The sequence below is a fragment of the Squalius cephalus genome (assembly GCF_949319135.1).
Source record: "Squalius cephalus genome assembly, chromosome: 9".
Classification (NCBI taxonomy): domain Eukaryota; kingdom Metazoa; phylum Chordata; class Actinopteri; order Cypriniformes; family Leuciscidae; genus Squalius; species Squalius cephalus.
The window spans coordinates 42,170,192-42,196,193 of NC_137130.1; the positions used below are offsets into that span (position 1 = coordinate 42,170,192).

General features: G+C 43.3%; 1 protein-coding gene across 1 annotated transcript in view; it reads left to right on the forward strand.

The window, feature by feature from the left end:
• Window positions 1–25,112, forward strand: part of kif5aa (kinesin family member 5A, a) — a 33,229-nt gene extending 8,117 nt beyond the window's left edge. Inside the window, exons 10-29 of the mRNA XM_079882157.1 lie at window positions 683–831; window positions 3,066–3,214; window positions 4,342–4,559; window positions 5,205–5,273; window positions 7,446–7,652; window positions 8,210–8,356; window positions 11,713–11,901; window positions 12,682–12,799; window positions 17,004–17,062; window positions 17,287–17,393; window positions 17,495–17,596; window positions 18,196–18,256; window positions 18,393–18,464; window positions 18,548–18,652; window positions 19,885–20,101; window positions 21,001–21,133; window positions 21,222–21,286; window positions 23,842–23,869; window positions 23,998–24,085; window positions 24,170–25,112. Of these exons, the coding sequence (XP_079738283.1) occupies window positions 683–831; window positions 3,066–3,214; window positions 4,342–4,559; window positions 5,205–5,273; window positions 7,446–7,652; window positions 8,210–8,356; window positions 11,713–11,901; window positions 12,682–12,799; window positions 17,004–17,062; window positions 17,287–17,393; window positions 17,495–17,596; window positions 18,196–18,256; window positions 18,393–18,464; window positions 18,548–18,652; window positions 19,885–20,101; window positions 21,001–21,133; window positions 21,222–21,286; window positions 23,842–23,869; window positions 23,998–24,076 (2,274 nt within the window). The 3' untranslated portion in view covers window positions 24,077–24,085; window positions 24,170–25,112. The remainder of the gene's footprint in view (window positions 1–682; window positions 832–3,065; window positions 3,215–4,341; window positions 4,560–5,204; window positions 5,274–7,445; window positions 7,653–8,209; window positions 8,357–11,712; window positions 11,902–12,681; window positions 12,800–17,003; window positions 17,063–17,286; window positions 17,394–17,494; window positions 17,597–18,195; window positions 18,257–18,392; window positions 18,465–18,547; window positions 18,653–19,884; window positions 20,102–21,000; window positions 21,134–21,221; window positions 21,287–23,841; window positions 23,870–23,997; window positions 24,086–24,169) is intronic.
• The last annotated feature ends 890 nt before the right edge of the window (window positions 25,113–26,002 follow it).

The window sequence follows — 26,002 nt, forward strand, 5'->3', positions numbered from 1 at the left end:
GTCTCTCCTGTGTGTGTGTGAGCAGAAGACTCATGTGCCGTACCGGGACAGTAAGATGACACACACACACACACACACTCTCACTGCTCGTCTCTCCTGTGTGTGTGTGAGCAGAAGACTCATGTGCCGTACCGGGACAGTAAGATGACACACACACACACACACACACACACACACACACACACACACTCTCACTGCTCGTCTCTCCTGTGTGTGTGTGAGCAGAAGACTCATGTGCCGTACCGGGACAGTAAGATGACACACACACACACACTCTCACTGCTCGTCTCTCCTGTGTGTGTGTGTGTGAGCAGAAGACTCATGTGCCGTACCGGGACAGTAAGATGACACACACACACACACACACTCTCACTGCTCGTCTCTCCTGTGTGTGTGTGTGTGAGCAGAAGACTCATGTGCCGTACCGGGACAGTAAGATGACACACACACACACACTCTCACTGCTCGTCTCTCCTGTGTGTGTGTGAGCAGAAGACTCATGTGCCGTACCGGGACAGTAAGATGACACACACACACACACTCTCACTGCTCGTCTCTCCTGTGTGTGTGTGTGTGAGCAGAAGACTCATGTGCCGTACCGGGACAGTAAGATGACACACACACACACACACACACACACACTCTCACTGCTCGTCTCTCCTGTGTGTGTGTGTGTGAGCAGAAGACTCATGTGCCGTACCGGGACAGTAAGATGACGAGGATCCTGCAGGACTCTCTGGGAGGGAACTGTCGCACCACCATGTTCATCTGCTGCTCTCCCTCCAGCTACAACGACGCCGAGACCAAGTCCACGCTGATGTTCGGACAGCGGTAACACATCACACACATCACACACACACACGCAGAGCACAATACACACAGTTAAGCGTGTGTTCCTTGTTGTAATAATTCGTTCCCTTGTTTTAGTACAATGTGGCCACAAGTCACGAAACCAGGAGCAAAGTCATGTGCACAAACATCACATCGAGATAAAGCAGGATCTTTACTGTATGAGTTCAGTGACGGACTGGACAGCGCTCTAGGGTTGTGCAATCACTGACCTTTGGTTTCAGTTTCAGTTTCCAGCATTATTGAAACACGATGATTTAGATAAACTGTTATTGAGCTGCGCTGCTTTACTCTCCTTCAGTGCGCTTTCATTCTTCCTTAAAGCCCAAACTCCTCATCCAGATCAGCCGAAGCATGTCATGTGACTGTCATGTAATGCAGTGCTTCACTCTTAAAGCGGCAGTAGCCTAATAAACCTGCGGCTGTCTGTCATTAATGTTCAAGACAAAGACTAAATCACTCTGTGCTCTTGAATAACTGCAGTAGCTTAAAATAACCAGTGTATATTTAAATCATACAGTGACTATGCAGTGCTTTATTTTTATATTTGATTCGTTTTTTCAATTTCTGTAGTAGGCTGTTAGGTGAACAAACATTATATCGTATATATCGAGTTAAATTGGGTTGGGCTAAAGGGACTTCAGCCCGAATGATCTTTTACCTTTTCTTTCTCATAGAGGTGAAACAATCTATCAGACAAATAACTGATTATACGAGTACAGTTGCTGCGATTTCCTAATCGTGAAAAGTGCTTATCGCAGCATTATATTTATATTTCCCCCTTTGCATCAAAGGTTACTGCAGCGTTGAGCATTATAGCCAATCACAAACATGTCTGTTGAACGCAGCGGCCAATCAGAGGCGTTTAAATCAGTCCCTTGCGCTGAAGATGCGCTTTGCACAAGTTCTACCCTTCCATGATTCAGTCGTTATATCCAGTGAACTGTAGATGCAGATAAGAGACTCACTGCAGTGTGTGAGCTGAGTCGAGAGGACCGTCACATGACTGACTCGGACCGTCACATGACTGACACTGAATCAGCTCAGCTGAGTCGAGAGGACCGTCACATGACTGACACTGAATCAGCTCAGCTGAGTCGAGAGGACCGTCACATGACTGACTCTGAATCAGCTCAGCTGAGTCGAGAGGACGGTCACATGACTGACTCTGAATCAGCTCACGGTTTCAGTAAAAGCTTTATTTTTCCTGCCGCTCAGAGGACCAGTGACCACACACACACAGTGACAGCTGCATTTACTCAGCACTAATACACTCTTTATTTCTCTGTCACGCACAGGCGGAATAAGTGAATATCTCACAGAAAGAGGAATATATGGTTTAAAACACGAGCTCTTCTCTTGTATTAACATGATTTATCATGAACTTGCAAACTTGTGATGGCCAATCAGATCAATTTGAAGAAATCAGGGCTTGCCGTTCACAAAAGACGAGTGTCGATTACCAGTAACGCTTTAGCTTTAACAGTGAAAAAGTGCGTGGTAAGAAGTAGCTAAACATTTATTATTTGACTGTTTTACGACTGAAATGTTCACTGACCGACAGTAATAATCTGCAAAACTGATGCAACATACTCAGGTTTTTCTATTTATCAAATTTCGCCATTTTTAATTGAAAAATGCCATCATTTACATGATTCATGTAATTCATAACTGCATGTGACAAGACAAGGAGCGCTTTGCATTTTCGACATGCTAGATTTAGAGATAATGTGTGCATATTTTAAATATTTTTTGCAAATAGTTTAAATTGATTACGTCACAACTACAAGAAGACCTTTGTTTCACTTTATTCCCTTAGATCACTTGAAATCTTTAATCAATGAATTCCTTTAAATAAAAGCAGACCCAGTCGAGGCTAAATATCCACTGACCCTAGAGCCGCCGTGTGAGAGCGTTTATTGTTTAATTAAGCGTTTATTGTTTAATTAAGCGTTTATTGTTTAATTAAGCGTTTATTGTTTTATAAAGCGTTTATTGTTTTATAAAGCGTTTATTGTTTTATAAAGCGTTTATTGTTTTATAAAGCGTTTGTTTCTGGTTACGTCGTGAGTGTTGAACACACTGTCAGTGTAAATCAATGGCAGGTTTAGCTTCAATTAATTGCAGAACATTGTGGCGGAGAAGAAAAGGAAGTGCAATGCAGTTCTGATTTTTGAGACTGAGACCCGTGTGTGTGTGTGTGTGTGTGTGTGCAGTGCTAAGACCATCAAGAACGCGGCCTCCATTAACCTGGAGCTGACGGCAGAGCAGTGGAAGAGGAAGTATGAGAAGGAGAAGGAGAAGAGCAAGAGCTTGAGGGACACCATCCAGAGGCTGGAGCTGGAGCTGAAGCGCTGGCGTAGCGGTGAGTCTTAGCCAGGGGTGAACCAGGGGCCGGTTTCAGCCTTACACCGCTCTCGGGGGCCGGTTTCAGCCTTACACCGCTCTCGGGGGCCGGTTTCAGCCTTACACCGCTCTCGGGGGCCGGTTTCAGCCTTACACCGCTCTCGGGGGCCGGTTTCAGCCTTACGCTGCTCTCGGGGGCCGGTTACAGCCTTACGCTGCTCTCGGGGGCCGGTTTCAGCCTTACACCGCTCTCGGGGGCCGGTTTCAGCCTTACACCGCTCTCGGGGGCCGGTTTCAGCCTTACACCGCTCTCGGGGGCCGGTTTCAGCCTTACAGGCCTTTAAAGGGTCCTATAAAGTCCAAAAGCTGCACTAAAGGCCAGTAATAGAGCCACAGTCGGATGATAGAAGCAAGTCTTTAACAGTTTCAGGGTCTAAAGTCTCACTGATAGCATTTCTCTGCAGAAGTGAGTATAGTTGGAAGAATACAACTAATGTTTTATATAAAAGGGAGATCAGAGCTAGATAGGTCTATAATTGACAAATCCTCTCAAGCCTACTTAAAATATTAACTTAAAAGTTTGATAAAGTGACAAATAGGACACCAAACAGATTCACAAAATCCACATCAAGTATGCCACTTTATTCATCAATAAAACATCTGGTATTAATTGATTAATTGCATCCAAAATATAAATGAGTGTTTACATAATATATATGTGTGTGTAGTGTGTATAATTATGTGGTATATATAAATACACACACATGCATGTATGTATTTAAGAAATATTTGCATGTATATACTGTATATATATTCATACAAAATTTATATTATATATAAATATAAATAGTTTATATATTAATAACACATTTTTCTTAAATATATACATGCATGTGTGTGTATTTATATATACTACATAATTATACACACTACACACACATATATATTATGTAAACACTCATTTTTATTTTGGATGCGATTAATCGTTGCCCAGCCCTAATTATTTTTTAATATATAATATGTTTGATTTAATGTTATGTATCTGATGTAATTATAAAATATCCCTTCCTGTTATTCTTGCTCAAATATCAATTGAAAGTCCCTGCTGAAACACCTACACGAGCCTGATGTGTGTGTTTCCCGCAGGAGAGAACGTGCCGGAGACGGAGCAGACTGATGCTGATGTGGTGAAGCTGGAGGTCAGCGAGGACACGTCTCTGGATAACGAGAGGTCCTCATCGGAGCGCCAGCGGGAGCGGGACAGGGACTCCGACTCCTCCTCTATTGTGGTGCGCATCTCGGAGGAAGAGCGGCAGAAATATGAGGAAGAGATCCGCAAACTCTACCGCCAGCTGGACGATAAGGTCAGTCACATGATCAACACTCACTGGTCCATCTAGCAGATCTACATCTGTGTGTATCAGATCACAGTGTGTACAGTCAAACCAAACTTTATTCAGACACCTTCAGCATTTCTCACATCATCACAGAGAAGAGCTCAGAGTTATGAACTCAGTTGATATTTGACTGGTTTTGTCCGTCCTTCTGTTAGACTGTCTCACACATGAATTATGTTGAATATCTGTCAGCTGTTAAATTTAACTACACAATTAGATAATACCAGTTTAGCTCAACCAATCACCAAGCAATGCTTCATTGTGTTCAGTGTGTGTGTAAAAAGAGCATTAGCAATTAAAGAAAACACACTTCAGCAAAACATGATCAGCTCAAAGTGTCCCAATCATTTTTGCTCCCAAATTTGTATAAATGTCACTGGTAGTCTCTGTATGAAGAATATTTGGGATTAATATGTCACAGTTTACTTTATTTTGCTCTCCTCACTTACAGAAATGAACTATAGTGTCCTGCACACACTAGTGAAAACATATCATAAATGATATCTGGTGTCTGAATGATTTTTGGTTTGACTGCATATGCATAACAAGATAAACAGGTTTTTATTGCTGTCAGTGTTTTTTTACCCTTGTTTCCTACACTGTGTTTTCTAGGATGACGAGATCAATCTCCAGTGTCAGCTGGCGGAGAAGCTGAAGGAGCAGATAATGGATCAGGATGAGGTCAGAGGTCACATCTGGATCATGTTAATATATTAATTACTCCAAAATAGTGAAAGGCTTAAATTTAAAAGGTTTAAATTCAGATGCTAAACCAAAAATAAAAGCAGTAAACATGGGAGATAAGTCAGCACACTGTTGTAATGCTCCCAAATCACTTAGTGATCTCTCCATAAATAGAACCATGTGTCATTTCATTAGATCAATAAAATTAAATATTAGTAGAGGCAGAAATTTTGAAATTCAAATTATATTGACATATTATTTCTGGAAAAATACAATTGAACAACAGTCAATAAGCACAAACCAAGCACTGGATGTTTTTTTGTCCCTGATGATTTAAGATGGAGGATCATTTTGCATTCAAGTGTCCATTTCAATTCAGCGAATATTCAAAGTTAGAATTTTCACTTGACCGCCCCACTGCAAAGAAGCAAGCGTTCAATTTAATTAACAAAAACGTAGAAATTAAAACGACAGCAAAATATATCATACAGTAAATAAAAAAGGGTGGTGACAACACAGCAAAACATAAAATCTCACATGACACTGGGCAAAATGTGTGACTTCTAAATGTATGCAAACATTTTTATATCATTTGAAGTATTTTATATAATTTGCGAAGGCACCAGAGAATATAGAGTAGGCACTGATTTGCATAATCTTACATTATTTAGTAATGACCTAAAGCAGCCTATAGCCTGTACAGATTGTCACGGTCTGGGTTGGAGGAAAGGAGCGAGGACTCAAGTGCACAAACAATGGGTATTTATTAAGTAATAAAAAATAAAACAAAATACAAACAAAAACTTCCCCGTGGGGGAAAACAAGACCGGCATCAAGGCATTCCAACTGGACTGTAGCAGGAACATAGACAACGAACCAGCACAGGACTGCAAATACAGGGAGACTACATAGGGAAGCAAACAAAAGAGGGTAACGAGGAAGGACAGGTGGGGCAAACGAACCAATAATCAGGAAACAAGATGGGAGGGGCTAGACAATATATCGGTTATCGGCTTTCAAATATAAAGAATTATCGGTTATCGGTATCGGCCATTTTCATACCGGTACATCCCTAATATGCTTTCAAATGTAGTGAAGTAAAAGTTTCCTAATATGAAGATACATATACTTGAAAAATGTAAAAGTTGAAAAGTGTATTTTAAATTTTCATTAAATCAAAATGAAACAGATTAACAATCAACACAATGCTGTCTATTTGCTGAAGGAGGAGTATAAGAGCCACAAAATACATTGATTTGATCCCGATTGAGCATCATCTTTCATGATGCAGAGCAGATCCGCTATCTTATAAAGACCCGAAACGTGGCTCATCCAGTCTGATTTTAGTCTGTGTTATGAGGTTTCTAGCTGGTATTAAAGGGCACATATCATGAAAAATCAGACTTTTCCCATGTTAAAGGGCTGTAATCGGGTGCTTCTACCAACACAGAAAACGTGAAAAGTGAAAACAGTAACTTTGTTCTGGTGAGCCTTTCTCTGCAAGCATGTCAAAAAATAAGCCGATCATATTCGCTCTCCTTCTGACGTATGAAGAGGATCTTATTATAATATTACTGGCCCTTAATCTGCACATTTACACACACCAGCCGACATTTGGTTCCACAAGCGACAACAGAGACCAGTTCTAACAAGCACAGACGAGCACTGAACACTATTGACCAGAACATGTCTCCGCTGTCTTATAAAGACCTCAGGAACTGTGGACGCTTGTGGAGAAGTTCAACATGATGATGAGATGATCAGTGTAACTCCACAACAACTACAGAAATGTCTCCACTAACATTCAGAAACTCTTCCTGAGTCTCTCCGTAAGGCTGCACTCGCTACTGGTTATACTGGGATTCTGGATGAGTGAGATTGGCCTGTTTTGTTATTGCCGGAGTTTCTGAAGCTTGTGTAAAGGCTCCGCCCTCTTCTGAACGGAGGCGGAGCTAAAGCTCATTTGCATTCAAAGGGACACACATAAAAACGGTGTGTTTTTGCTCACACCCAAAAAGGGGCAAATTTGACAAGCTATAATAAATGATCTGTTAATTTTGAGCTGAAATTTCACAGGCACATTCTGGGGCAACGTAGATTCATATTATATCTGTGAAAAGGGTCATAATATGTCACCTTTAATGGCTGCTGTTGTGTGTGTGTGTTCAGCTGCTGGCGTCGACGCGTGGCGACTCTGATAAGGTGCAGACGGAGCTGGGCCGCCTGCAGACGGAGAGCGAGAGTGCTAAAGCGGAGGTGCGGGAGGTGTTGCAGGCGCTGGAGGAGCTGGCCGTCAACTACGACCAGAAGAGCCAGGAGGTGGAGGACAAGAGCCTGCACAACAAGCAGCTGGCAGAGCAGCTCAGCCACAAGATGGTGAGTGAGTGTGTGTGTGTGTGTGTGTGTGTGTGTGTGTGTGTGTGTGTGTGTGTGTGTGTGTGTATGTGTGAGGACAAGAGCCTGCACAACAAGCAGCTGGCAGAGCAGCTCAGCCACAAGATGGTGAGTGAGTGTGTGTGTGAGAGAGAGGACAAGAGCCTGCACAACAAGCAGCTGGCAGAGCAGCTCAGCCACAAGATGGTGAGTGAGTGTGTGTGTGTGTGTGTGTGTGTGTGTGTGTATATGTGTGTGTGTGTGTGTGTGTGTGAGGACAAGAGCCTGCACAACAAGCAGCTGGCAGAGCAGCTCAGCCACAAGATGGTGAGTGAGTGAGTGTGTGTGTGTGTGTGTGTGTGTGTGTGTGTGTGTGTGTGTGTGTGTGTGTGTGTGTGTGTGTGTGTGTGAGGACAAGAGCCTGCACAAGAAGCAGCTGGCAGAGCAGCTCAGCCACAAGATGATGACCGCATGACTCTCACCTCACTCACACTGAGAGAGAGAGAGACGTGTGTGCGTGTGTTCACTGCTGCCTCTGCTCGTGTGTGTGTGTTCTACAGGCCAGCCTGATGGAGCTGGAGGCGGAGCTTGCTCAGATGCAGGAAGTGAGCTCACAGCAGAGGAAGCGCATCGCTGACGTGTTGAACGGGCTGATGAAGGACCTTAGCGAGTTCAGCTCCATCGTCGGCAATGGAGAGATCAAGCTCGTAAGAGTCCTCTCAGATTACTTTTAGAGATTTTATTATATTTTTATTTTTTATTTTTTTCAATTACAGAAAATACAATGCATAAAATACAAGACAAATAAAAGTGCATTGTAATACAGCTCAGAGTGTATAAAACAAAGAATAACAAAAACAACTCAAATATAAAATGAACATGTATGTAAAAATTTTATTATCATCATCATCTTCTTCCGCTTATCCGGGGCCGGGTTGTGGGGGCAACAGTCTAAGCAGAGATGCCCAGACTTCCCTCTCCCCAGACACTTCCTCCAGCTCTTCCGGGGAAACACTGAGGCGTTCCCAGGCCAGCCGGGAGACATATTCTCTCCAGCGTGTCCTAGGTCTTCCCCGGGGTCTCATCTCGGTGGGACATGCCGGAACACCTTCCCGGGAAGGCGTCCAGGAGGCATCTGGAACAGATGCCCGAGCCACCTCAGCTGGCCCCTCTCGATGTGGAGGAGCAGCGGCTCTACTCTGAGCTCCTCCCGAGTGACCGAGCTCCTCACCCTATCTCTAAGGGATCGCCTAGCCACCCTGCGGAGAAAGCTCATTTCGGCCGCCTGTATCCTGGATCTTGTCCTTTCGGTCATGACCCAAAGCTCATGACCATAAGTGAAAGTAGGAACGTAGATTGACCGGTAAATCGAGAGCTTCGCCTTGCGGCTCAGCTCTTTCTTCACCACGACAGACCGGTACATCGACCGCATTACTGCAGAAGCTGCACCGATCCGTCTGTCAATCTCCCGTTCCATCCTTCCCTCACTCGTGAACAAAACCCCAAGATACTTGAACTCCTCCACTTGAGGCAGGAACTCTCCACCAACCTGAAGCGGGCAAGCCACCCTTTTCCGACTAAGAACCATGGCCTCGGATTTGGAGGTGCTGATTCTCATCCCAGCCGCTTCACACTCGGCTGCAAACCGTCCCAGCGCATGCTGAAGGTCCTGGTCTGATGGGGCCAGCACGACAACATCCGCAAAAAGCAGAGACGAAATCATGTGGTCCCCAAACCTGACACCCTCCGGCCGCTGGCTGCGCCTAGAAATTCTGTCCATAAAAATTATGAACAGAACTGGTGACAAAGGGCAGCCCTGCCGGAGTCCAACATGCACCGGGAACAAGTCTGACTTACTGCCGGCAATGCGAACCAAGCTCCTGCTCCAGTCGTACAGGGAGCGGACAGCCCTTAGTAAAGGACCCCGGACCCCATACTCCCAGAGCACCCTCCACAGGACACCGCGAGAGACACAGTTGAATGCCTTCTCCAAATCCACAGAGCCCATGTGGATTGGTTGGGCAAACTCCCATTTTTTTTACACATGGAGAGGGTATAGAGCTGGTCCAGTGTTCCATGACCGGAATGAAAACCGCACTGTTCCTCCTGAATCCGAGGTTCTACTATCAGCCGTATTCTCTTCTCCAGTACCCTGGCATAGACTTTCCTGGGGAGGCTGAGAAGTGTGATCTCCCTATAGTTGGAGCACACTCTCCGGTCCCCCTTCTTATAAAGAGGGACCAACACCCCGGTCTGACAGCCCAAAGGTACTGTCCACAACCGCCATGCGATGCTGCAGAGGCGTGTCAGCCAACACAGCCCCACAACATCCAGAGACTTGAGGTACTCAGGGCGGATCTCATCCACCCCCGGTGCCTTGCCACCGAGGAGTTTCTTGACTACCTCTGTGACTTCAGCTTGGGTGATGGATGAGTCCACCCCTGAGCCCTCAGCCTCTGCTTCCTCAATGCAAGACGCATCGGTGGGATTGAGGAGATCCTCGAAGTATTCCTTCCACCGTCCGTCGACATCCCTAGTTGAAGTCAACAGCTGCCCACCTCCACTGTAAACAGTGTTGGTAGGGCACTGCTTCCCCCTCCGGACGGTTTGCCAGAATCTAGGCCAACCGGTAGTCCTTTTCCATGGCCTCACCAAACTGTTTTTTTGAAAAAAAAATTGCCTCCACAACCACCCGGGCTGCAGTCCGCTTGGCCTGTTGGTACCTGTCAGCTGCCTTAGGAGTCCCACAAGCCAGCCAGGCCCGATAGGACTCCTTCTTCAGCTTGACGGCATCCCTTACTTCCGGTGTCCACCACCGGGTTCGGGGATTGCCGCCTCGACAGGCACCGGAGACCTTACGGCCACAGCTCCGAGCGGCCGCGTCGACAATGGAGGTGGAGAACATGGTCCACTCGGACTCAATATCTCCAGACTCCCTCGGGATCTGGTCGAAGCTCCGCCGGAGGTGGGAGTTGAAGATCTCTCTGACAGGAGACTCGGCCAATCGTTCACAGCAGACCCTCACAGTACGTTTGGGTCTGCCAAGTCTGTCCAGCTTCCTCCCCCACCATCGGATCCAACTCACCACCAGGTGATGATCAGTTGACAGCTCCGCCCCTCTCTTCACCCGAGTGTCCAAGACATACGGCCGGAGGTCAGATGAAATGACCACAAAGTCGATCATCGAACTCCAGCCTAGGGTGTCCTGGTGCCACGTGCACTGATGGACACCCTTATGCTTGAACATGGTGTTCGTTATGGACAAGCTGTAATTAGCACAGAAATCCAAGAACCGAACACCACTCGGGCTCAGATCAGGGGGGCCATTCCTCCCAATCACGCCCCTCCAGGTGTCACTGTCGCTGCCCACGTGGGCATTGAAGTCCCCCAGTAGAACAACACTTTCCAGCACCCCTCCCAGAGACTCCAAGAGGTCTGGGTATTCTGCACGTAGGCACACACTGTTTGGCCCGTAGGCACACACGACAGTGAGAGACCTATCCCCGACCCGGAGGCGCAGGAAAACGATCCTCTCATTCAACGGGGTGAACTCCAGAACATGGCGGCTGAGCTTGGGGGCTATAAGCAAACCCACACCAGCCCGCCGCCTCTCACCATGGGCAACTCCAGAGTGGTAAAGAGTCCATCCTCTCTCAAGGAGTGTGGTTCCAGAGCCCAAGCCGTGCGGGAGGTGTTCCCGACTATCTCTAGTCGGTACCTCTCAACCTCACGCACAATCTCAGGCTCCTTCCCCGAGGTGATGTTCCACGTCCCTAGAGCTCGTTTCCGTGTCCAGGGATTGGGTTGTCGAGGCCCCAGCCTTCGACTGCCGTCCGATCCACTTTGCACCAGCCCCTTACGGTCCCTCCTGCTGGTGGTGAGCCCACGGGAGGGTGGCCCCACGTCGCTCTTTCGGGCTGAGCCCGGCCAGGGCGACGTCACGGTCCTCGTTTTTATTATTGAAAATATTTTTCTCAATACAAAAGGGGGCATTATGGTAAAAGACTTTCCTTTAGATGCAGATGTGTGTGTCTGTAATGTGTGTGTGTGTGTGTGTGTGTAGCCGGTGGAGATCAGCGGTGCGATCGAGGAGGAGTTCACTGTGGCGCGGCTCTACATCAGTAAGATCAAGTCTGAGGTGAAGTCGATGGTGAAGCGCTGCCGGCAGCTGGAGAACATGCAGCTCGAGTGCCATCGCAAGATGGAGGAAACCAGCCGAGAGCTGTCCTCCTGCCAGCTGCTCATCTCACAGGTGTGTGTGAGTGTGTGCGTACGTTATTTGATAGAACTGTCATACATAGAAAGTAGACAGTAATGAAAAGTTATTAGTGTATGGCGTGTGGTTGATGTCCAGTGTTGCTGAGTAGAAATACATAATCATGTTTCTCTTGGTCTCCTCAAAGTTGTGTTGGATTTTCTCCTCAGCTTAAAGGTTTAGAGGTCCATCTATCACTGTTTTCCATATTCGTAGAGTTTACACAGCCTTTTTAAAAATGGCGGGTGCTGGTGTTTCACATGCATTCGGCCAATCAGCGAACACACTAATGTCACGGATAGTTCCTATAGTGCTGGTTTAGACCCGACTCTGAAGTAAGAGTAAATTAGTTCCTCCAAAAGGAGTTCCTAGAACTAAAATCGTTCCCAGTTCCTGCGGTGCGAACACGCCAAAATCCGGGAACTTCCTAGTTGTAGGAACTATGAAAAGGTTCCTCCGGTGCGAAAGCCCCTATGGAAAGCCCTGAACCATTGCGTTCACTATGATTATCTTGTAACATTGCAGTAATTGTAAGTTTGCTCTTGTTTTGAGTTGCATGCAAATATGTATCTGTCCACATCATTTTAACTCGGCTAAGTATCGTTGGTAGTAAAGCAAGTTAGACTAGCTTCATTTTCGTCAGGCCATCAATTTGCACATCATTACATGACATGAATCTTTCTGATGCTAGTAGTAAATGACGTGTGGTTCATGCTGGCCCAGATCTGCTGTGTGTTTTAACTTTGTGTCTCTGTGCCTGTGTGTGTCTGTGAGCAGCATGAAGCAAAGATTCGCTCTCTCACGGAGTACATGCAGAACGTGGAGCAAAAGAAGAGACAGCTGGAGGATAACTATGATGCTCTCAGTGAAGAACTTTACATGATGCAGAACTCGGGTAAGATACAAACACAAATACAGACTCTGCACAGACCTTCAGGCTCTATGACGAACTCCTAGAGTTGTCTAGATACATCGCCCTGTGTAGTGTAAGACGGATCCAGGATCCGTGTGCAGATCTCTTAATTAAATGTAAAGCCAGAGGGAGAAGTCCAGAAGATGTTCATGGAGAACCAGAGAAGCAATAAACAACCCAAAAACGAAAGGGCTAATAGAGGATCCAGATAGGAAGGGAAGAGGTTCAACACCTCTTATAACACCTTGGGCTGACAAGACTACGCAAAGAATAGTCCAATGTCAAATATCTATCTATCCATTCATTCTCCAAACCACATGTCCTCTGTAGGGTCACAGGGACCAAAACAGCTAATATATAATCCAGTGTTATTATCTATGAATCTAAAAAATGGTGATGATTAAGGATTTATGTATTTTGATCATTTTAAATGTAGTGCTGTAATGTAGCATAGTAAATCATACTACTCTAAATTATATTTTGAGGGGGTTCAATGCAATATAATGCACAAGGGGCAACAAAAACTAGTGCCAACACTTGCTGTTGCTAATAAACGTAAAATGCATTAAACCCTTATCTTGTAAAATAATATATATATATATATATATATATATATATATATATATATATATATATATAGAGAGTTGTTCTTAAATCTTTGAATGTATTTGAAGTAATGATCATCTAAGCATTGTACAATATTATGCTGGTTATAAATGTTATTATAAATGGTTAAAGGGGTAGTAAAATTGACCCAAAATTAAAAGGTGTGCATTCATTAGTTTTCCGCACATCTTTTGTCCATCCATTCTCCTGGTGCTTATGCTGGACCAGGTCCTGGTGGCAGCTGGCTAATTAGGGCTGCCCGTTCGTCCTTTTTATCTACAACTTACCCCAGCTCCTCCTGGGGGATCCCAAGGCGTACCATCTGCCTGCCACAGCCATATCACCCTGAAGCCCTAGACTGGCCACACACTGAAGCTAAGCAGGGTTGAGTCTGGTCAGTACCTGGATGGTCAGTCCTGTCTCTCAGGATCAGCCCACACACCCTGGAGAAATTTCAGACCATAGTTGACCATAGGTGAAGGTCAGAACATAGATCGACTGGTAAATCAAGAGCTTCGCCTTTGGGCACTGCTCCTGTTTCACCACGACATTCTGGTGCAACAACTGCATTACTGCCTTCACAGCACCAATCAACCTATCGTTCCCATGATCCCACCGACCCCCAATCGTAAACAAGACCCAATATATTTGAACTCCTCCACTTGGGGCAGCAACTTACTCCCCACCCAACCCTCCTTGGATCCCCACCTTAACACGGTGGAGGAGTATGAGTGTGTCAGTGACCATGGAAGAGGTTTTGCCCAGATCTTTAGCTCCTGGTTGGCTCGCCCTTGAAATTGGTAGAGGGAAATGGGGGCCCTCTCCTGGATGCAGGCCTGGGAGAGGATCTCTTAGATGGACATCTGGTGGCCAGGATCTGGTCCATGGGACTAGTGTTGCTTTCGTCAACGAAAATTATGACGAAATATTGTCGTCAACGAACCTTTTTCACCTGACGAAAACGAGACGAGACGCAACGTAAATTCTGGTCATGTGACGATGACTAAAATAAATGTATAATGCAATATCGTTGACGAATAAAAACGAGACTAAATGTGGTTTAGCAAAATAAAAACTATGCTAAAATGTCTCTTCATTTTCGTTGACCAAAACGAGACGAGACGAAATGTTATAACGTCACGACGAATGAGAGAGTTGTGCGTGAACCCGTTTATATACTGTCTATGGCGTGAACCCATAGCTTTGTCGGCTTTAAATTCTGGTTTGCGATCTGGTCACCCGATTATCAGCAAATTTAACTATATTATTCCATTAGTTATTCCATTAAAATGTCTCATTGATATATTTGACACATTCATAATCATTACTTTTGCCGGTTCTTTTGACAGCTGTTATGTGTGTTATTGGCAGCATCACCCTCTGGTTACATGAACGCGTCACCACCGCATCAGCACAGAAAACATGGAGTTTATTTTAAAGAATAATCGCACAACCTATTCGATATTCTATAATTAAATAAACTAATCGAATATTCAAAAAACGTGACTCATCCCTGCATGGAATCTCTTTCTTTTCCCAAATCTTCACTCACGTCTCACCCATTTTCTAAGGGGATTAAACGTTTCTTCATTGTTAATAAGGCCTATTATATTCGTATTCTTTACTGTGGTAAAGTAGAAAACGCTGTAGGACAGATAGCCTACATTTGTACTTGAATGTCAAATTCTACAGTTTGTGCTTGTTATAGACATGGTAAGGCGCGTCAAGTTTAGTTGTAAAGCGCGTTTCACACGCGCGGGTGATTTTTTGTTTCACTTTCTTTGGCAGCGCAATCTCAAACATAGCCTAAATATCTCGCCCTTGTGGAGGATAAAATTCGCTCTTCAGACCATTTTACATCAAGTTGAAAACATGAAGATATCAGAAAAGAGATCGATGGACTCTTTCCTGCTCGTGTCCCACATCCCTCTCAAAGCGCATTGTGGTAGGCTATATCACGCGTCTTTGTGTGGAAATATAAAACGAGTTTTTATTTTTTTTAAACAACCCCCCCCACCGCTGGTAGTTGGTCCATTACCAACAAACTGCCACCGTCACAGCCCTAAATATAATAAGATAACCTTGTTTGAAATACTATATTGACTGGGTTAAATATCATTGCATTACTAAATAGAGACTAAAATATAATTTCCATTGACTAAAACTAGACTAAAATGTCATCAGTTTTCGTCGACTAAAACTAGACTAAAATGTCATCAGTTTTCGTCGACTAAAACTAGACTAAAATGTCATCAGTTTTCGTCGACTAAAACTAGACTAGACTAAAAAGAGTATGAACGTGACTAAAACTAATAAAAGCTAAAACGACAGCTTGACACAAAGACTAGACTAAAACTAAAAGTAAAACAGGCCGCCAAAAACAACACTACATGGGACTCACTCGGGCTCATCTGAGGGGGCCTTCCCCTTTTGGGCATAGTACCTGCAAGGAAACGATTATGGCATCGGTGCAATGTACAATGGGCGGCATCTACTTATAGATGATAACGATTACATGATTCTTTTGTGGTTGTTTATTCTTGTCCAGTTTTCAATGTAAAACTTGCACAAGCAAGTAATTAGTGGAAGATAAATAACAACTTAAAGGTGAACTAAGTAACTTTTTTTACCTTAACTGAACAGCTTCGGAGTCATTGGAATGGTTATATTACTTATTTCGGGTTGAATGGTGGTCGTTTCGCACCCCCCTGGTGCCCGTGAGCGGAAAATATGCACTTGCAACTTTGAGCCGGCGGGCCGCCGGCCGCCACGTCAGGAAGTCTCGCGTGATATCAGGTCTCACGATGTAAACAATTGCTTTACGGCCAAAAGAAATCTGCTAAAATGCTGTCATTATTGCGCTCCCTCACGCTGTCCGAACCCGAATGAAGAAGACGTTTTAAAGAATGTCCCATCTGCTTTGATGTCGTTGATCTATAGCCTCTGGTGTCTGAGAATCACCAATGAGTTTTTACAACAGTGTTGTCAAATATCTATTCCGAAGCTGTGAGGGGAGCTCTACAGAGAAACCTGCGAGCAAAAAGCGAGAATACAGCGAAGAAATCCCGAAGCTACTGAGTGCTGCTTTAACGTTGCTGTATGGACCAGCGCCCTCTGTTGGTCAAAATAAACACCACATGATTGAGGATGCACACAATCATTTTAATTTCCCACCGTAGGTGTTATTTGTCTTTGCAGTAAAAAAAGAGGAACTCCAGCCAGGGTCGGGCCACCAAAAAAGGAGACTATCTCCAGGAAACAGGGACGATTGGTCTTATGGTCTTTCTGTCAATAATTCTGGCTGACTGTAAAGCTTTTAAAACTTTCAGACTGCTTGACAAATCTTTCTTTATTCTTCTAAGACTAATTGAAATTCAACTACAAGCTACATTCACCAAAGTCAGAGCTCTCTGAAGATCTGTGCAGACGTAGCATGCTATATCTTTTCTAAATGATTGGTCTTGTGGGTTTCCTTTATCAGAACTTCAAAGTTGGCAAAAATCCAAAAGACTGGAAAAAGAAGTTCAGATTCAGCTTCTGTACTGTTACAATAATGGTTCTGTATTTATGTTTATACCAGAGAGTAATGTGGCAGAACTGGATGGAGGAGAGAAGGCTGACAGAGAGGCTGAAGGGAAAGTAAGTCGGACATACATGGGTCTAGTATTTTACACATAAACAGTCCTGTGACTAGGGTAAGGAACACATACATATTATGATAAGAGAGATGTTGTACGTGATGTGGTTATTATTAAAAATAGGTCACTAACAGCAGTTCAAACACATGGACACTAGGTGTGTGAAATGGTATTGGACTATTGTCACGAGTCAGTGCAAATGTTTATTTGTGTGTGTTTGTGTAGAAGGCCGCTGTTCGCCCAGCTCTCCATGCAGAGTCTCGTCAGAAGCAGCTCAGCCACCTGCGGGACGAAATCAATGAGAAACAGCGGCTCATTGACGACCTTACCGAGTCAGTCTCAGTTCCAGTGTCTTCTGATAGCATTACACATTGTTGTATAATCACTGAATGTTGTAAATGAGGTGCTGATGGTGTCATAACTTGTCTTGCAGTAAGAATCAGGCTCTAGAGCTGGAGCTGGCTCATGTGCGGTCCAGTTTCAGTAACCTGAAAATGCAGGACGACACCAAGAGCGCCTGCTTGGAGCAGCTGTCGTACGTTTTTATACTATTGCACGTATACACTGAGATTGTTTGATCATGTAGTGAGTGTTAAAGAGGGCCTATTCTGCGATTTCCATGTTCATCTGTTTTTAGTGTGTAATGTTGAGTTCTTCTCTATATCAGTGTTTCTGAACTCCTGAAACGCCTCCATTGTAGTCTTGAGTTTCTTCCGGGAACGAACATGTCACTATATTCCTCATAATAATTCATACGCAGAATAAAGGGGCGGGGCCTGGTTGAGTTAGTTAGTAGTGTGTTAAACTGGCGGTTATGGTAAGGGGCGGGACATTTCTCAAACACACTCGAAGCGCTCGACCAATCACAACACACTGCTCCAGCCGACCAATCAGAGCACAGTGTGCTTTTCAGAAGGCGGGGCTTCATAGAGACAGAACCTAAACAGAGCGTTACTGACAGACTGGGAAGAGAGGAGCCGCAACAATGGAGAATATGAGGAGAATAATCCTGTTCTAGTAGAGCCTGAAAACATCATCAAGACTGTGTACAAGAGCATGATCGGTCCTCTTTAAGGGATGCTACAGTGTGCAATGACTGTTTAATGCGTGTTAAAGTTTGAGTTTTCTCATCAGCTTTCAGCAGGAGAGACACGAGCAGTCCAAGCAGGATCTTAGGGGCCTTGAGGAGACTGTTGTAAGTTTCTCATACAAACTCTGGTTAACACTTTATTTTGAGGTTTCTTTGTTACACTGTAATTATACATTTAAGTAATGAGTAATATTAATATATTGTCTGTGGTCTCATATAGCAGCTTCTCTCTCTGTCTTAGGCTCGGGAACTCCAGACCCTCCACAACCTGCGCAAGCTGTTCGTTCAAGACCTCACGACTCGGGTTAAAAAAGTGAGTTCCGCATGTGAACATGGATATTTTGCTTAACAAATGTCCTCTGTTGTGTGTCTTTCTGACATGTTTTCCTCACACAGAGTACAGAAATTGGACCTGATGATAGTGGGGGGTCTAACACTCAGAAACAGAAGATTTCCTTTCTTGAAAACAACCTGGATCAGCTTACAAAGGTTCATAAACAGGTCAGGATGCACTTTCAGGATACAATACATTTCTGTAAATTAATTCTCAAGGTCCCGATATGAATATGTAAATACAGATGAATATGTAAATATGTCTGTTGTGTAGAAAACAGCAGTTCAGAAAGCATCTGATCATAGTGATGCGGAGATAGTTTAGTCACGTCACGTTTACAGCACTTTATATAATAGACTGCTTAAAAGCAAGCAACTTTACAGCATTAAACATGAAAAAACGTGTCAGCGTCGCTTTTTTAGTGACTTTCACTTGAAGTATATCGGGACCTTTACATAAATTGCTGCATTCAAAGTGACAAGTGTACATACGGCTTTCATTCATCTTCAGAACACAAATGAAGATATTTGTAATATTCTCTCATACATCATTTTTGTCCATCCATTGAAAGTACACAATCAAAATGTTCTAAGTTTCATAAAGCTCCTGAAAAGAAAATTGATCAGTTTAATCTCAGTGTACGTTCACATGACAACGATATGCTAAAAACGGAGAAGTTTTTCCTTAGAGTTTTGACACATGAGCATGACGTCATCGTCTCCAGAGATTCACGTTTGTGTTGTTTGTGTTGTGTTGCACGAGACTTGCACTTTGAAAAGTTCGCACCCATTTTTTCAGGCACCCAAAACGCCGTTGTCGTGTAAACGAACGGCCAAAACGCATAAAATGTTTAACGGTTTTGGTTGAAAACGGTGTCGTGTAAACACTGCCTAAGTCTTCTGAAGAGAAATGATTGCTTTATTCAATTCACTTTTATTTGTATAGCGCTTTTCACAATACACATCGTTTCAAAGCAGCTTTACAGAAAATGCCACATTACGATTTACAGTGATCTGTTATCAGAGGAAACTGTCTAAGTTATGTGTTTCAGAAATGTACATATACAAAATCACAGTTAGCTAAAAATGTATGAATTTAAACAATGTAATAATTAAAGGTAGAAACAATGAGCTCATTAAAGTAATGAATACTTCTTTGTTAAGAAATGATTATAACATTTAGAAAAATGTAGCATTGGTGCATGTTGATTCAGAGTTTGCGACATGAACAGATTTAACTAGGGATTTTCTTCACATATAAACAGTGATCAGCACACACACACACACACAGATTTTCACTGTTTTTCAGGTTTGAGTACAAGCTCCTGCATTTCATAATGTTGTGTCCCTTTACTTATAATTTCTGCTAACACTAATTGCTAGTGAACCCGTGTGTGCAGCTGGTACGTGATAACGCAGATCTGCGCTGTGAGCTTCCGAAGCTGGAGAAGCGTCTTCGTTCTACGGCTGAGCGGGTTCGGGCGCTGGAGACAGCACTGAAGGACGCGAAGCAGGGCGCCATGAACGACCGGCGCCGCTACCAGCAGGAGGTGGAGCGCATCCGGGACGCCATGCGGCTGCGCTATCCTCTGCGCCGGCCCAACGCCGCTCAGATCGGTACTGCTTTCACTGCGTTATCATATATAATAGGTGATATGATAGGTGAGCAGGTACTCAAGGCTAGAGCTGTGTGGTGAATAAGTCCCGGCTGAAGGGCGATGTTTGGCTCGACACGAAGCGGAGTCAGCCGTGAGTTACTCACCTCACAGCACTAGCCTACAGGACCTTACTGCTTTTAGAAAACAGTTACCTATCAATACAAATATTAAAGCCGAAAAATATGTATCGATGCAACTTTCATCAAGTAAAATTCTGGAAGTAAAGTAATGCCAAATGTTTTTGAATATTTCAATTCAAAACATTTAACATTAAAAATAAAACCTATAATATTCGACGGGATGTGCTGTGTTGAATTTGACCCGCTGAATTTGTGGAAGCGAAATAAAATGGACCAAAAATTGCCTGTCGAATATTATAGGTTGTATTTTTAAACAGAATGAATATTTTGGAAGTGAAATCTGAAACGTGAATTTTGTTGATTTTTTTAATTATGAAAATGTAGGTGAAATGTTTTGAATTGAAATATTCACAGCTTAAATATACAACCATGTTGAATTTCATGTTGTGGTTCCTCATGTTGTGGTTCCTGATGTTGTGGTTCCTCATGTTGTGGTTCCTCATGTTGTGGTTCCTCATGTTGTGGTTCCTGATGTTGGGGTTCCTCATGTTGTGGTTCCTCATGTTGTGGTTCCTGATGTTGGGGTTCCTCATGTTGTGGTTCCTGATGTTGTGGTTCCTCATGTTGTGGTTCCTCATGTTGGGGTTCCTCATGTTGGGGTTCCTCATGTTGTGGTTCCTCATGTTGTGGTTCCTGATGTTGTGGTTCCTGATGTTGTGGTTCCTGATGTTGTGGTTCCTCATGTTGTGGTTCCTGATGTTGTGTTTTGTTTTGACAGCTAAGCCAGTGAGACCCGGACACCACGTCTCGGCCACGTCCCCCACCAGCTTCTCCAGCACAGCACGCTCCAGCAAACCTGCCACGTCCTACAGCAACGCCCTGTTCCTGCAGGAGGAGAAGAAAACCAACCCGTGAGTGTGTGTGTGCTCTCGTCCAGGCCCTGTCTGTCTCTCGTCTTCTCCTCCTCTCCTCCTCTCATCTGTCCTCTGTTCGTTTCAGTGTTGGATACAGCACTGTGAGATCCATAGACATACTGAGCTCCTGTCCGCTCGACGTGGAGAACGGTAAGTGTGTGTGAGCTGTGACACCACTAAATCAACAACACTTATACACTGCCACTCATACTTGATATTTGGAGATAAAATCATTTATTCTAGATGAACAGGGAAAATAAAGTTTTAGATGGAAGGGATCAACTCAATGCGTGTGTAGGTGTAGACCAGAGGTCAGCAACCTTTTGCCATTTTTAATTTGCCCCAGTTAAAAAAAATGTCCAACATTGATAGCAGTAACTTGTTTAAAGAATAAAAGTGTCTTGAGGACTGTAACTAAACGCTGCAGGAAAGCGGCTCCCCTGGACCAGGAACGAGGAACCCTGATCAAAATATCCCGTTCACACTAAAGGTCCTAATTCTCGTCCGAAAATTTTCGCACGTTAAAAAATAAATACTACCTCACGTTGTGTCAATCTCGTTTACACGCTGCCTCCGAAACTTTCGTCCATCATAAAAAAAAAAATTTTATTTGTTTTTTGCAATTGTAGCAAGTATTTTGGTGTTTTGACAATTCACAGCCGCCCAATGACGAATACCAAAAAAAAATAATATAAAAGTTTCGGACTCAGTGTGGAAGGACCTTAAGGGCGATAACTATAACAATTACGATAAAGATATAGTTCTAAAAATTGTTCTCAATACTGCAGAATAGCAGAGTTCACACCACAGCTATGACGATAACGATATAGAGAAATAATATTGTTGGAATCACTTTCAGAACGATTTTTTTTCCAGCTGTTGAATGATAAAACACTGACAGCCAATCAGAATCCACTCAAATTTAAGGGATCGCACATTTAAAATGGCAGACATCATTGTGGAGAAGTTAATCGCCGAGGTCCAGATAAATCCACCAGTGTTTGACAAGTCAAGCCCCTTTTCAGGAAAATGGATATGGAAAACAGTCGTTCATACCCTGTGAATAAACGGTGAGAAGTTTTACCTCAGGTATCCAGCGCTCGTTCTGACAACATTGTCTGGCTTCCTTTAAAGTTGCGGTGAAAAAGATATAGTGACTCCGTCAGCTAAACTCACTGTTAGATTATTAGATCGATTACACTAGCTTCACTCAAAACACTGCATGCTGAGGACATCTGCTGGCTAAAGCCTGTAAATGCAACACAAACAGCAAAAACATGTTCAATGACGTTGTACACACTTTGAAACCGCAGCGCGAGCATGGTTGGTGTGGATGCAAATATAGTTATCGTTATAGTTATCTTTATAGTTATCATTCTTGGTTTAATTATGTGAATATTCTCTAGAAATAAAAATTCCAGATACACCAAATTACTTTTTGAACTTTATGTATTTGATTATTTTTTCTCACCAGGTTCTTCAGAAAGTCTAGTCACAATCAATCACAACAATGTATACAATCATAGATGATTCACAAATAATCACAATAGTTTAGAAAACATTATGCAATACAATTTCAAATTGGAGCCTGTACTCGGTCGATTCTGGCACCCAACAACACAACAAGATCATTATTATGTAGCTGAATCTGTGCTGGTTTGTATTGGCCGCCTCCAGTTTTCCCTTTGTTTTGCCTCCAGCTAACGCTGCGACGTAATTGTGATGTCAGCGCAAAAAGGTTCTATACGCATTATATTAACTAATACATCAAGGATGTTGCCGTTGGTTGGGGGGGGGGGGGGGTACGAGTGACATTAGATGTACGGGGGCACATGTCCTAAAAGCTTGGAAACCTCTGGTCTAAAGAGCCTTTTTCAACTATAAATAAACATTTTGTTCAATGGAAAGATTCCATGGATGTTAAAGGTTCTTCATGGATTGCCAATAAAGAACCTTTATTTTTAAGAGTGGGTTACATTTTATTTCAATGGTCCACTTTATTAGACATTCTACTGACTCTAAGTACATCAACTAACTCTCATTAGAGCATTAGTACTGTTAGGTTAGGGTTCGGGTTAGTTGACATGTAGTTGCAAAGTTACTTATAGTCAGTAGAATGTCTGTTGGGGAGCATCAGAAACCGGCAAGAAGGGCCGAGAGCTGTGGGAACAGAGCGAGTGTTAATGACACCGGTCTCGAGTCCCACTGAGGAACTCCTGAAGGATAAAGGAGGAGTGACAGCAGTGAAGGACGAGAGAGGACCAGGCCTGGCACTTTGTTGTGGTTTTGTTTTAGTTTATGTGACAGTCGTCCATGAGGGGCTGCCGCTTTACTTTCGTTTTGTTCTTTATGTTTATTTTATTATTAGTTATGTTATGTTTACCGTTCGCCGGTTCCCGCCTCGTTCTTCCTGTATCAACAAACCACGTTACACAGATAATAATCAGACAGTCTACTAATACTCTAATGTACTTGCAAAGTTACTTATAGTTAGTAGAATGTCTAAAGTGGACCACTGAAAGTGTAACTTAAGAGTGTAGATTAGTTTACCCAGAGATCCTGTTATTGTCAAGTCTTAACCCGGCCTCCAGGCTTCTGATGTTAAAGACTAGCAGGTTTAAAGGGCCAGAACCAGTTTATCTTAGACACAATGTTTTTGCTTGTAACAGTTGTAACCTTTTATTCTGTTCCTTTATGCTTTTCAGGAAATAGCACAGACATTAATGATAACAGGTAAGCAAACTCCTGTGCTCTAATGGGATGGATCGACTCAATTGCAGGTCTTCACAGAATTAAATTTTTGACTTTAAGTTCCAGTTATCTTGTGTTTCTGTTTTATGCTGACTGCTTCTGTGTTTCAGGAGTGATGTTCACTGTGGCAGTATGGCGGACGATGCTTCACGACTCTTCATCATGCAACAGGAGACCGCAGCCAGTTAATCATTTAATGTAAGCAAACACACACACACATATATAATGAGCTAAGAAGCACATGTTTTCATCAGTTTTCAACTTTTGTCCCACTTTCTCCAGATATTCCAGTCGTCTGCATGCAGCCGTTCAGCCTTCGCCATCTTCTCCACAACTTTATTCCTAGACTTCTTGGCTCTGTACTGTCTTATATTGTATGAAATATTCCTCTATCGTTCATGCAGAGTCACATCATGTATCCTGTCTCGCGTATATCACTGTTGCATGTTTGTCTGTTTAGTAAGAAAACTCATAGGTTGTAAATGAACCCTCACATACAATAGATATTTGAATACGCACATCTATATTGCTTGCATTATAATACAGAAGAGAACTAGAAATACCTTCCCTTTAGTCTTGCTGAGCCTTAAAGAAAGACGGTTAAATATTGTGAAGATTCACATAGAACAGTGTGTGTGTGTCATCGTGTAGATTTTGATAATATTATATTCAAGTACTGACTACCTCCAATTATGGGAAAAAAACATTTTCAGTAATATTTGATTTGCATTGTATTTGTTTTCACATCAAAATGATTGGGATGAAAATTGCTGTATGTCAAGAGAACATATCGTGGAGATTTACAGCTCTGAGACGCTCGAAGTGCTTCAGGTATTCTGCCAAATGCTCTGAACAATCACAGCTCTGATTTCTCTCGCAAAATCCTGATCAGCCAATCAGGAAGACAGAATGAAGCGCCTGTGTCTGTGATGTTTCCCGTGAGGTCCGATGAATGCGTGACTCCATTCCTTACACTTTTCTTACAATCCTCTTTCAGGATGTCTTTAGACTGATTCACTTGTATATTTAGCAAGACAATGAATGAGTGAGGCCGCAGAAACTGTATTATGATGAAGGTTTAATCATAGATTTAGTTGGCACTGAAATGCTTGCTTCTCACACTTCTTCCCCGATTCAAACCTCTGTTGTCACCATTAGAAGAGTAAATACTTCAGAAACTGATGAAGAGAGTTTGGGCAAAAGCTCAACTTATTTACTCAAGATATCTTTGTTGAAGGTTGTTTTATGTGATATATGTACAGTGAGCTAGTTTGCTGGAAGCTGATGCGAGAAATAAATGTAATTCAAAGAAAAATGTGATTCTTCGTTTTGTTCTGTTTGTTTTTTTTTCCATCTTGAAGAGATGAGGTCTTTTCTTTAGGGCATTTGTCAACAACACAAACCAAATGCTAATTAGTAGAATTATGACATACCTTTTTTATTTGTTTTTACCAGAGGTTGGTCCACTTGCACTTTTTATCATCGCTTTGGAACTATTTTCACAAGTTTCACAAACTCAGCTGCTATATTGTTTTCTTTAGTGTTTCCTTTCACATAACGTTTTCTGCAGAACATAACATTGTTACCTATGATGTTTGATTTAATCACTAAAATCATAATACCTTCCCATTTAGTTTTCATTTTACAACCAGATATCAAAATAGTTCCCTTTCGAGGGAACTCTACTCGTCATTAGGGGCTTTCGCATCGGGTAATTATGGGAACGAGCCACCAGGGGGGTTCCCCAAGAACTAATGGTTCCCTTAGGAATGTTTTCCTGGTTCCTTTGTTGTGACAAAAGGAGTTCCTAGAACTAAAATCGTTCCTAGTTCCTAGAACACGCCAAAATCCGGGTACTTCCGCCAATAGTTCTAGGAACTATGAAAAGGTTCTTCCGGTGCGAAGCCCCTATTATGTTGACGATGCTATGGGAACTCCCCCAGCCTGACCAGTGTCTGAAGCACGTGTGCCACACACCAATCTGAATTGGCTTCGGCAATAAGATAACGTCACTGGCGCACTTCATGCACTATAAGGGGCGCCCAATACGCCATCATCTTCTTTGTCTTCAGTAAGACCGCTGTTGTCTGTACGCACCTGGCGAAATGGAGAAAG